This window comes from Centruroides vittatus, unplaced genomic scaffold, assembly GCF_030686945.1.
Source record: "Centruroides vittatus isolate TY-2023 unplaced genomic scaffold, ASM3068694v2 contig_318, whole genome shotgun sequence".
In the NCBI taxonomy this organism is placed as follows: Eukaryota; Metazoa; Arthropoda; class Arachnida; order Scorpiones; family Buthidae; genus Centruroides; species Centruroides vittatus.
The window spans coordinates 386,804-399,547 of NW_027122045.1; the positions used below are offsets into that span (position 1 = coordinate 386,804).

At 33.9% G+C, this 12,744-nt stretch overlaps 1 protein-coding gene across 1 annotated transcript in view; it reads left to right on the top strand.

Moving 5' to 3' along the window:
- Positions 1-12,744, top strand: part of LOC136973485 (histone-lysine N-trimethyltransferase SMYD5-like) — a 28,309-nt gene that overhangs the window by 13,391 nt on the left and 2,174 nt on the right. Inside the window, exons 5-10 of the mRNA XM_067268217.1 lie at positions 3,478-3,582; positions 3,650-3,712; positions 5,745-5,815; positions 5,884-5,990; positions 6,060-6,116; positions 12,032-12,126. Of these exons, the coding sequence (XP_067124318.1) occupies positions 3,478-3,582; positions 3,650-3,712; positions 5,745-5,815; positions 5,884-5,990; positions 6,060-6,116; positions 12,032-12,126 (498 nt within the window). The remainder of the gene's footprint in view (positions 1-3,477; positions 3,583-3,649; positions 3,713-5,744; positions 5,816-5,883; positions 5,991-6,059; positions 6,117-12,031; positions 12,127-12,744) is intronic.

Below are 12,744 nucleotides of genomic sequence, written 5' to 3' on the forward strand. Positions count from 1 at the left end.
ATACCAAAATTTCTTGTAATTCTGATTCTGCCGAAAACTCCTGATGCGATTCTAATTCTTTTGAATACGGTACTTTCTAGAGTTTATTTTAGTTTAGAAAAATTAATAACTTGTGTTACGAGCACTGTATATTCAAGAATTAATAAACGTCAAGCTGAAGAATTGATAACGATTGGGAAATCCAGAATCAATCGTAAGATAAATGAGAAGATGCTTTTTTTGTTCACGCTTCTTGCAATGGGCACATCTTGTAAATGATGTAACTCCATTGTACAGGTATACCTCGACTTACGTCAGTAATTGGTTCCAGGAGAGGCAATGTAAGTCGAATTTACTTGTGTAGGTACGACGTAAGTCGTAGTTTCGACTTACGTTGTAACTAAACGCCAATAATGAGCACTTAAAAACCGCTAAATAAGACAACGACACAGAAACACGAATGTTTTCATATTTCGTTCTCTAGGATTTATGATTATATTAACATTTACTGTAAATATACATATTTTAATATGATTTTATGTGCTTTTAACGCTTTTCTAGTGATATTACGACTTCAATGTTTGTGGCGGATGGATTTAAAGTCGAATAAAATGACTTAAACTTGATTTTTATTTTTCCATATAGTTTTTTGACAAATAACGTAAAATCGGGAACGATGTAACTCGAGAGGGACGTAAGTTGAGGTATACTTGTATTTAATACTATTAATAAATGAGATTCGACAAACGAGCCAAACAAATATCGTCACGAGTTAACCAATTTTTGAATTCATTCACTCGAGTCATGACTATCTGAACCAACTCATATCGAAAAATCAGTTTTTAAAACTCAAAACGGTATTAAACAGCGTGATTGTTTGTTTCTTATAATAATACTCTTATCACATACTACTATAAGGAGTGAATTTACTTCCCTTATTTGAAATTTAACTTCTGTAAGTAGGCATGCAGTACTTTTGTTTTAGTATTAATCCTACTGCACCATACCATTATTTAAAAATAAAAATAAGTCTTATGTTATCAGATCTACCTATATAAATTGAGTTCTTTCGGTTACTTTTCAGGTTAAGTTTACACGTGTGCAGGTGAACCTTATCGACGATAAAATGCCTAAAAGAAAGTCACACTTGTCACAAAATCTGTGTCGAGGGAGAAGTGGAAAGCTTACTATTTTTCAATGTACAGTACGTAAGCTACTTTAAAACTTGAACCCGTCACTCCTTCCTACTGATTTCATCTTCCCTACAAACTCCCAAACCCTTTACCAATCTAGATAAAATTTCATGTAGTTACTCTCTTGTACCCTTTGGTGAAACATGGACTAGCATACAACTCAGATCCCTCACTCCTCTCTGATTTCATCTCCTTACCTCCAAACTCTCAAACATTTTATGCAATCTGGACAAATTTTGCATGGTTAGTCTCTATAATCCTACAAAAAATTAAATTAAGCTACATTAAAACTTGGATCCTCACTCCTTCCCCTTGATTCCATCCCCACAAATTGCTGAACCCTTTGATTTGTAGCAAATTTTTCATAGTTACTCTGCCATCCTGCAGGAAGCATACCCTATAACGAGGACAACTCAACCCCTCTCTGAGTTCCCGGACAATGCTGGACATTCTTTGCTAGTTTTAATCTGTTTGTAAAGTTTACTTGATGACAGGGGTCTCGTGATGCCACAAGTAGTAGTCATAGATGTTTGTCACCTGTGTGATATAATGAGCTGCACATTCTACAAGTTGTTATGACTTCAACAATTTAAATGTTTTCATGGTTTTATTTCATGCCCAAAAAATACAGCAAAATCATTTTCTGGTCCTTCTGAAAATCACCTTGGCCCTCCCATCGTTTATTTCCAACTGAACTCATTTTACGTTAGCCCATGCTATTGAAAAGATTGAAGGGCTCTCTATGGTAACCTGGTCAAGGACATTTTTCTGTAAACAAAAGAATATATCATAAACTGGACATTTGTATGACATTGAGATTTTCCCATGCAGAGAAGACACATTACGGGATTTTACAGAACAGCAGTTAAGTGCAGCATAATTACTATTGCCTTTTTAAAATGTGCAAGTTCTTGTAAGGGTTGGTAGAACTTACTTTATTTTTTATATATTGTTTAAAGCAGTAGTTTCCAGCTTTTAGGAAACTGCAGACTACCAAGGCAAAAGTAGTATTCGTTGGGAAACACCTCAAATTTCCTGCTGCTGCATACGAAAAACAATTAATTTGTAATAGAGATTTCTGCAATGATGTAAGCATAATTTTTCTCGTTATCAAGGGTTTTAGTGACAGCCGAGTGCCTTATTTGCAAGTTTACAGGATGAAGATGCCTAATGTGTCCTTAGTTGGCACCATAATAACCAACGATAGTTATATCATGTTAAATATACTGGAAGAAGAGATCGGACCAGAGGTCCAGGTAACATAATAGGCAATGTATCTGCACGGCAAGTAGGAATTGCGAATTCGAGTCCCACTCCAGGCTGATTCTTTTCTTCCAGTTTAATCTAAAATTATTTAATTAAATTATAATTATTAAATTTAATACAAGATGATGCCCAACTCCTCCCTCTAGGATCAAATTTATCAGTAATTTATAATTATTATTGTGAATTTATAGCCCGATGTTATGCAGCAGTTGAAGTACAGGTACTCCTCACTTTACAACCGAGTTTCGTTCTGATGACTACGTCGTTAAGCGAATTGGTCGATAAGCGAGGAGTTTGCGCCGGGAATATAGGATTGTTGTAAAATTATACAAATTATGCAACAAACTTCAAATTTATTCATAAAAATACTATTATAGTATGCTATTAGCCTATTATAGTACTATAAGACTATTTTAGTACGCGCAAGCCTAGTATAGTACGCTTAGTGCACATGTCACCATACGCCACTGATCGACACTCAAGCTGAGAAAGGGGATTCCCCGAATTGCAGGTCGAAACTTGATTAGTCGTTAAGCAGATAGGTTGTAAAGTGAGGAGTACCTGTAGTGTATATTTACATTATTCATTTTTTTCCTCAAACTCCTTTAGCTCATACAATCATACAAACACATCTCCTTTTGAAAACCAACATATCTTGGTGTCAAAAAATAATGTTAGAGTTCTTATCTGAGCACAATTTTTTGAAAACATTCACATTAAGTGCCCACTCTTTGATGGCATTCATCACTCGTAGGGCCAGTTTCATGTCATGTCATGTCAAACAGTTTTTTTCTTTCCCCAATATTGCTAACCTTAGGCATGATCCTAGTCTAACAGGAATGCCGTACAAAAACTGGCAAGATTTTTCCTCGTGTTTCTCTAAATAATTACTAATTATTTTTATGACATTGGTTACCTCTGATGTAATTTCCAGTTCTCACAGCTGTAATGAGTCTTTTTTAATTTCAAAAAGTTTAAAATATTAAGTGATAAATAAGGAAATAACCTGCAATTACTTTTTTTTTTTTTTATGCATTAGGCCAAAGATAAAGCTGGCGCAGTGCATTTATTTTCACAGTTTTGTCATAAAACAGTTAATGAAGAAGAGGAAATAGCTCACAGATTATTAGGAGGACAGTTTCAGGTAGGTTTTTCATTATTTTAAGTTTAAGCATCGGATTATTTCTCTTATTTATATATTTCTACTCTAGACGCAGATAGAAACATTGAGAGAATTAACAGCCCGAGCTCTATACGAAGATTATTTGCATCATGTAAGTCGAAAGTATTGAACATTTAAAGTTTTGAGTTTTTACATCAGTTATTTATTATAGGTAAAGTAGGTTATATATCACTGTTTTCTACTATCAAAGTTGGAAAACTCTTCAGCTTTCATGTTAAGCTTTTCTGAATCAACAATAATTAAAACTATGCTAATCAACACTGGAATCAGTGTACACAAAACCTTGCTCGGTGCTGTTTAAAGAGTACCGCACAACTTTGTTTTATAATTTTTATTCAAATATGTATGTCATCAATGGACTAACAAGAATAATACACCTCACCTCTGCTTTCATCACTAATCCATCCGAAAACAATCGGTGAAAGCCAAAACCGAGGCAGTTATTTCCATATGAATTAATGTATATCCTAGACACTCCAAAATGCATACCAAAAACACATTTTATAGAGAATAAATATAGTGTTTTATATGAAAAACAATAAGAAATTAATATAAAATGAATATAAAAGACAAATGTAAAGAATAAATGAACATTTAACATGTCAATTCCCATGCTAAAAGGAAAGCAAAGCAATGGAATTGTTTGCCTAGATGTGTGGGGTAGTGCTCACACAACAAGAAACACCACTACACTGAGCAGGAAAACGCATGGGTCACCCTTTGTTATTATTATTAGTATGTTAATATGACTTAGTTTGGACTTATGTTCAATACCAGTTGTTTAGTGGATTTAAATCGAATATTGAATATTAGTTTCTGCTATGTAATAATGTAAGCAGAAATATATAAATTCAGTATATATTCAGTAGAAAAGTGCTATTAAAAGTCAAGAGAATGAACAATTACATAGTAATTTTGACAATGAAACTTCCAAATCAGAGGCAGCAGTAACTGCAACTGGTAACACTGTGTGAAAACACAAGACAATAGACCAATAAAAATGGCAGCATTGCTCTGGCAGTGCACGGTGGCGTAGTGTTGTCCAATTTTTGACAAAAACCAATCTACGTATTATGACACATGCAAGTACAGTAAGGAGATGACTAGATGAGTTCAAACAGGTCACAGGTGAAAAGTTCTAGGCTTTCAAAAACAGCCACAGTTCTGTTGAAGATTCTCCATGGTATTCACTATGGTCCCAGCCATAGAGAATCTTCCACAAAACTGTGACTGTTTTTGAAACCCTAGAATTCTACTCACACATGTGTACAACTTGCCGTCCTTTATTTACTGTATCAGCATCTGCCTAGTGGATGCACATTGCTTTTTCTCGAAAATCGGACAGCACTACACCACTCTTGCTTGCAACACTGCTGGGCAGGGACAGTCATCATATTAGTCTGTTGTCTTACATTCTTGCACATTAACGGTGTTGCCAGACACAGCTACCATTGCCTTCGACTTGGAAAGTTTTGTGCATCAAAATTACTATGCTAGTGCTCGTCCTCCCAACTTTTAATGACACTTTTCCGCTTTTTTATTGAATATACCTTGTGTATTATATATATCATATACAGAATATGGCTGTCTCTTCACAACAATAAGGATGACAATTACATGGCAACAAAAGACAATTATAAAACATGCATTAGAACAGAGTAAGCAATATATTTAGCATTCCAATATTATGTAACTTTATGTTTTAAGAGAACAGATCTCAAAGTTGGACTCTTATATTGCGACAAAATGTTGACGATGGTTGGTTGATTTGTGTAAATGGGTCGTTAAAGATAAGAGGATAGCTTACCTCTAAATTATTAACTGCATCTAAAGCATTAACAAATATACTGTACTTTAACAACATTAGTAAGAAGTAATGCAAGGAATTTAAATGCTTTCAATTACTTTGAGAAAAATCTCTTGGTTCTTGCTACAATTTTCTATAGGTTTAGGCTTTTCTGGACTGGTGAGCCAAATAGTAATGTAAATATGAGGTTATCTTAATCTTTAATGAAGTAAAAGAGAATTTTTGCAACAAGAAATTACAAGATGTAACAGTTAGTTAATTTAATCTAATACTTTTTAAGATTTGCAAGTTAATATTGTCCATTTTGGTTTTCTAGTGGTTCACTCCCGAAGGGTTTCGTTCCTTAATGGCACTTGTGGGAACAAATAGTCAAGGAATAGGAACAAGGTAAGATTATTATTATTATTTAATATTACTGTTATTTCACAAATATTTATTTTAAAATATTTTAATAGTTCCATTAGTGCTTGGGTTAAAAATTGCGATTTGCTCGATTTGCCGCCCGACGAAAGAGAGAAATTAGATAACTTTATTGACAAACTCTACGACGAAATGGAAAGAGGTACGTAATTAAGAATTTTACCATTGTAATGCTTTAATTTTAAAAAATTAACTAGGAATTTTTGACTAGAAACGGGACCATATTTGAATAACGAGGGATCTGGTTTATATCCTCTACAAAGTTCATGTAAGTATATTTGCTATTTGCTATAATATTTTAGTTAATTATAAAATAATATCCAGAGATTGAGGAGAAACTAAGTTATTCTTTCCAATGAGAATTGTTGTTATAGAAGTCCTTGAAATGTAAATTTAAACTGTTGTCTAGTTTTTACATCAAGAGAGTTTACATCGTCAAAAATACAGTATGTGGCAGCTGGACGCTGTCACATACTGTATTTTTGTGGAACGACCGGCATACCAGTCTATCCATGCGAGACCAGGAAATCAGATATTTCTATATGGTAAAAATATCTAGGGAATGCCAGCTTGCCCGCATTCCCTAGATAAGTTGTGAGGTTATTACATCTCTCTCTAGATGGTGCATTAAAAAGAGAATGAGTTTTTATTCTAAAACTGAAAAACTCTCGGCATTACATCCAAAACTACAATTATATGTTTAATTTCTTTATTTTGTTTCTTTCCGACCCTGTAAATTACTCTTGGAATTCCAAAAGTGCTTCTTTTGTGTGTATTTTATTGTTACAGTAGAGAACCGAAAATCGGAATCAATTGGGGACTGGGGTTGTTCAGATTGGTGATTTGTTCCGATTACCGATTATGTACGAAAAAATACATTAACCTGTCCGATGTTCAAATTTTTCTCAGTTGCGTGTCGCTTCGTGTTGAATTTTTCTCCATTGTGTGTCGCTTCGTGTTGAATTTTCGTTGATTTTAAGCCTAACGAAAATTTTTATAATAATAATCGAGGCTATCGTATCATTAAAAATTATTTCTTTATTTTGTACAAACAAAATAAATATATTGAAGAATATGAAAACATGAAAATTATACTTTAGAAGTAAATTTAGTATCAAAAATGTTTGATTCAGCATGACACAGTCCGACTGAAAATCGTGTCGATTACCGGCGATTCTGATTACTGGGGTTCCGATTAACGAGTCTCTACTGTATTTGATTCAAAAATGCAAAAATAAACATATTAAATTTAAGAAACTTGCTGTAAGTTATCTCAGCTTACACCAATTAACATGGGCTTTGGGTGAAATTTGAGAGGAAGGTGGTAATGGGCAGTGTAGCCCACACTGACTGACTTGCTGCTGCCAATAAGTCGTTAACTGTTTTAAATGAAAACACTATTCCTGATTTTAAGTCAATAACATTGTAATTTGACTATTTTATTGTATTCAGAAGAATGTTTTCTTCAATGTTTAATTAACAACTAGTTTTGTTAGATTGATTTTTATATTTTAGTTGCAGTTTAACTGGCATACTGAAAACCTGGGGTCAAGTGGTGTGCTGGTCTCGTGTTTTTGTGTGGCGTGCCAGTTATTCTGCAAAAATACGGTAGGATGTAGCCTTAGAGAATTTGCATTCTTTTGGGCTTACATTTATCTTTGCAATTAACAGAAACATAATTAGAAGACACTAGATTATTACTAAACATTACCTCAGATGAACAAGCAGTTAACTGGGGATCCGGGATCGAATCTGGACAGGTCAGAAAACCCCAGAATTTTCGGTGTGATTTGTCCAAATACATTAAGCCCTGTGCTTACCACTCACCCACTTCATTGTGGGCCTGACTGAACCAATAATGGGCTTGCTAAAATGGTCCTCTTAGCACCTACAGGGTGGAAACAGCTTAAAAAAAAATCATTCCACATCCTGACATTTAAATAAATGAAAGTTTATCCTTCTTACTGCTTCCCAAATGTGAATTTAACAATGCACAATAACCTTTTAGCTTTTTAATGTGTTTTCTTCAAAGTCAGAAAAGAATATTTTTTAAAAAATAATTACAACTCAAACTTTATTAGTTCAATTATTTTCTCAAATCTAACTACAAAATATACATTAATGATATGATTTATATCATTTCTTCTAGGTTATGATTCTAAATGTGTTGAATTCTCTTTTACAGAACAAATGGGTCTCATTAATTAATTAATTATTAATAGTATAATTTACAATAAAAAAAATAATGTCTGTCCTAATATCTGTTGGCCTAATTGCTTTCAGATTTCGCTGGCAGACAAAAGTAAACTGCGGCAAATTAACTTTTATCTTATTTCAATTGGTAAAAATTGAGATTAATGAAATTTGCTGCAATATTTTGATTATATTATGATTCTAATTATCTTAGTTTAATCATAAAATTGCATATAGTTTAATAATTAATCATTGTCGTGCTACTTTTAAATTTTTTATCAATTTGTAAGACTTATTTGACCAGTTTTCAATTTGAAAGTTCACTTAGATTTTACTAAACCATTTTATTTTTGGTTTAATAAAATCTCAGAGTATCCGAGCAAAAATCTGATGAGTAAGTGCTCAGGCTTGTATTTAACCAAATGATATGAATTCAAAAGATTATTCTGTAGTGAAAAGACTTGTTTTATATATACAGTATTTACAGGGTGTAAGGGTGTGACTATGCAGATGCGAGCGAGCGAGAATATGTGGCGAAAAGAGGAGAGATGCGATAAATATCAAAACCTGTCAGATACATGCGAGAACCAGAAATTCGCTCTTGCCAGCGTTATTTCTCGCTTGTGCATGGTTTTCCTTCGCAAAAACTAAATTGCTTGCAACCTCTTGCGTCTGCATAGTCGCACCCTAAAGCCCTTATAAACCCGCTAACTAACAAACACAGACAGCCACAGTTACAAATGTATTGTATAATTATAGTAAAGTGACTACAAGATGATACTACTAGCAGTAAAAGTTAGAAGTTGGCACTTCTATCTCAAAAACAATGCACAATATGAGGAAAAAATCAATTACAAAGTTGTAGGGCACAACAAATTTTGTACAAAAGGACACCATGCATACGTGAATGTGATGATTAGAAAACATAAAATGCCAATGTTTGTAGACAGTAAAGTATGTATTTCTCATGTGTTTATAACTTGTGTATTATTCATTTTTCTGTGCTGTTGTGTTGATTGTTTTCGTATGTTTTCTATTTTATACTGCTCACACATGTCAGTGAATAAGAACTTTATTATGCACCCTGTATATACGAATTCCAGAAAGATGATATTCTGTTAGCTTGATAAAATTGAAACAAGTTAAATTATTTTTATTTTTCTATTGTGTAGTGTATGTAACAGTGTGCCATTGTGGGTTTATTGACTGTTAAACATCCAGTGACCAGTAAAATTAAGTCTTTTAAACTAATTAGTATCGAAATGAGATTCGAAGCTTAATTGGTAACACCTGCACTATGGTAAGTGGGGAATGCAGATTTGAGTCTTGCTCTGCATCATTCTTTTCTTCCAGAATATTCTAAATTATTTATTTTTAATTATTAAATTTAACATTAGATAACAGATTAGCCACTACCTCTAGTCAAAATTGCTTAGTATCTTAATACAGTGGTGCCTCGTATAACGGATGCTGCAAACAACGGACTTTCTGTTTGGTAGTTATGTGGCTCAAGCAACAGACTGGCTGCGAACAACGGACTTTCCGGCATAATTGTTGACTGCTCTATGGGTGCATTCTTTAATAGCGGTTGCTCTGCGTCTCCGCCACTACGGGAGTGCGCTGCTGTTTGTAGGCATTTAGGAACGACGGTGAAAGAAAGAAAGATGGCGGTGCTCGCACTATAGATAGTATCATGATAGAGGAATCTGTAATTCTAAAATATGAGCTTTAAAAGGCAAAAGAAGGGTCCCAATTACTTCTTTATCATCGTTGATAAGACATCAATGTAACTAGTATAATACTTTGTTTTCCACCCCAGTGATGCCTAGCGGTACTGGAGCTTTTTAAATAAAGAGTTTTACAAAGTGAAAGTGAAAGTGTAAAATTTAACCATAAAATGGATTATTTGTTGAAAGAGAATTCAAAATAGCCTCAAAAAAAATTCGTAAAGACACTTACATCACCACGTGCGCTAACTCGTGCTTTCACAATTTCTAAATTCTCATTCACAAAACCACATAATAAACCCAGAAACAAAACTATCTGAGCCATGGAGGACGCCATGTTGCTTTCCACTGTAAACTACTGCTACAAGCGGCCGTTTTTGCCGTTCGATGGTGTGCACTTCCATCGGAATTTAGGAACACGTTCTGCAGGAATTTTTAAACGGATGTCGCTCGCTCAGAGTTACGCGGAGGAATAAAAGAATGCACCCCATGTTTATTTTTTAATAATACAGTACAGTTACTTTATGCTGCGGAACGAATTACATGTTTTAACATGTATTTCTATGGGAAAATGCATTTTGTATAACGGACGTTTCACTTAACGGACGTGAACCTGGAACGGATTAAGTACGTTATATGAGGCACCCCTGTAATTACTAGCTGTATTGTTTGATCATAATCTATGAATTTGGTGATTATAAATAGTTATGAATAACTGTTCAGTCCCTATTTCATATGCAGAGTGTTCATATAGAAGTTCTATCAGTTTATTGAAAATCCAACTTCTACATTTCACCTAGATGCCCTTTTTCTAAATTGTTGTCTGACCCAATGATCTACTGGATTGTGTAGGTCTGTATAGCTCGATAAATCTGACACATTGTTTGGTATTAAGAATTGGGTTATTCTATGTTTGTTCATTCTTGTCCAAAATTAGTGTCTTTAAACCCGATCCTTGGCAAGCTGTTCATTGCTCGGATCCCCTCGGCCACGGTAGAACAATCTTTTTTCCAAAAGAATAAGCCTTTCCTCCATCCTTTACCACACACATGCTGACCTTTGTCTACAGTGCCTAAAGGAACTAAGATATTAACACGTTAATTGCCATCCGACGTGATCCGGCGGTCGTACTAATTAGGGCCGTACAGAGCCATCCGACCGCCCGTCGTCGCTATAACCAATGTAGTTTCACTCAAGGTTAAATTATCCTGGCTTCGTAAGATGATGTTTTACATCCTAGTGGTGGCCTCTCACGGACGTCTATAAAGTTGGTCCGACCGCCGGCCGTCGTATGGCCTCACAAAGTGGTCTGACGGCCGGCTGTCGTAGTTTTATTTTAAATAAAAAGCTATTTTATATCTAATAGTGTTTTTTTAATAGTGAATAGTTAAAAAATGGAAAAAAAATCGAAAACTAGTTTAATTATTCTCTTTTCTTACATATAAAGTAATTAATATTAAATATTTTGTGGTCTTATAGTCTCTGGTTTCAGGCCATACGAAGGCCAGTCATCATTGATATATTTTTTTTATCTTCACCCTACTGACTGTTATATAATGACCCTTCTATTTATATCATAATAAAATATTAAATATCAAATTTTCTCGTTGTGGCCTGAAAAAACGGAAAATATCATATTACAGGTGGCAGTTAACGTGTTAAGCAATTTAGACTACAGATAGGTGGTTAAACCTTCATCTTTAGAAATAAAACTTATTGAGAATCTTCTAGAAGTAATTGATCCAGAATGAGACTCAAACTCGCAACTCCTACTTACTGTGTAGTTGTGCTGCCAATTACACTAGTCCAACCTTTGCTTTCAGATTATTAGCATGATCTGGACATGGTTTCTTTTATGGTTGGCATATTACAAAGACAAAATGGTAATTCTAGTTATTTACCATTTGTCAAGAGGTTATGGAATATAAAGTTCTTTGATAATCCTAATATCTATTTCTTCTCTGTATGGTCACGATGCATGCTTGCTCATCGTATCTGATATATTGATGTGCATTTACCAAGAGTGAAACACATACATTTGCTTATGTAATTACATATGCTGTATGTGGAGCATATTTTATAAGTGACTGCATAACAAAGTGAATCTTTGCTTTTGCGTAGAGACTTGATTCATCATTCTTGTATCAGTGCTTGTGGTAGACAATTTGAACATCTCATTTAAGTTTAGTCTATTGTAAAAAATTATGTTTTTATGTTCCTCTATAGTTGAAATTCAAATTAAATGACTATTTAATTTGTTTAGGTAATCACAGTTGTGTTCCGAATGCCGAAGCTACATTTCCGTACAGCAATTTTGCTTTAGTAATGGAAGCCATCAGAGATATAGAACCTGGAGAGGTTAGTTCCAGATTTTTAACTTAGTAATTTTAATTTTTTAAGAAATTTTATTGGTTTAAATTTGTATTTGTTTAATTTACTTAACTATATATTTTTGATATTCAAAATAAATTCTTATAATTTAATCACATTAAAATATGCATACAATCTACAGATGACTGGTATCATTCTTTGGGTGCAAAGTAGAGGTAGCTAGAATGAGTTTATCAATATAAATAAACTAACTATATAAATACCAGTGTGTTAATCGATATATGTAGTGTAATTAACAGTATATTTCCATGGTGGTCAAACTGTGGCTTTATAGCTTTAAGCAGCTCTTCTAGATTCTTATAGAGAATGCAACTCTTGTGTATTTCCAAATGATATATGGCTCCTTGAATGACAAAGTTCGGCCACTCTGATATCAAATAACAGCTGTAGTTACATTTGTTGAAGTACGTGGAGTGTACTTATTTTTTTTATACCGAAGTTGGGGTGTTTTTGTTCTAGTCAAAAAAGTTTAGGTTCTCGGTGCACTTTTGCTTAGGAAATGTATTCTCGAGTTAAGCAAATAGCAATCTCAGACGTGTTCAGTATGTTGCACAGTACACTCCTTAAGGGAATAGTCGTACCGAA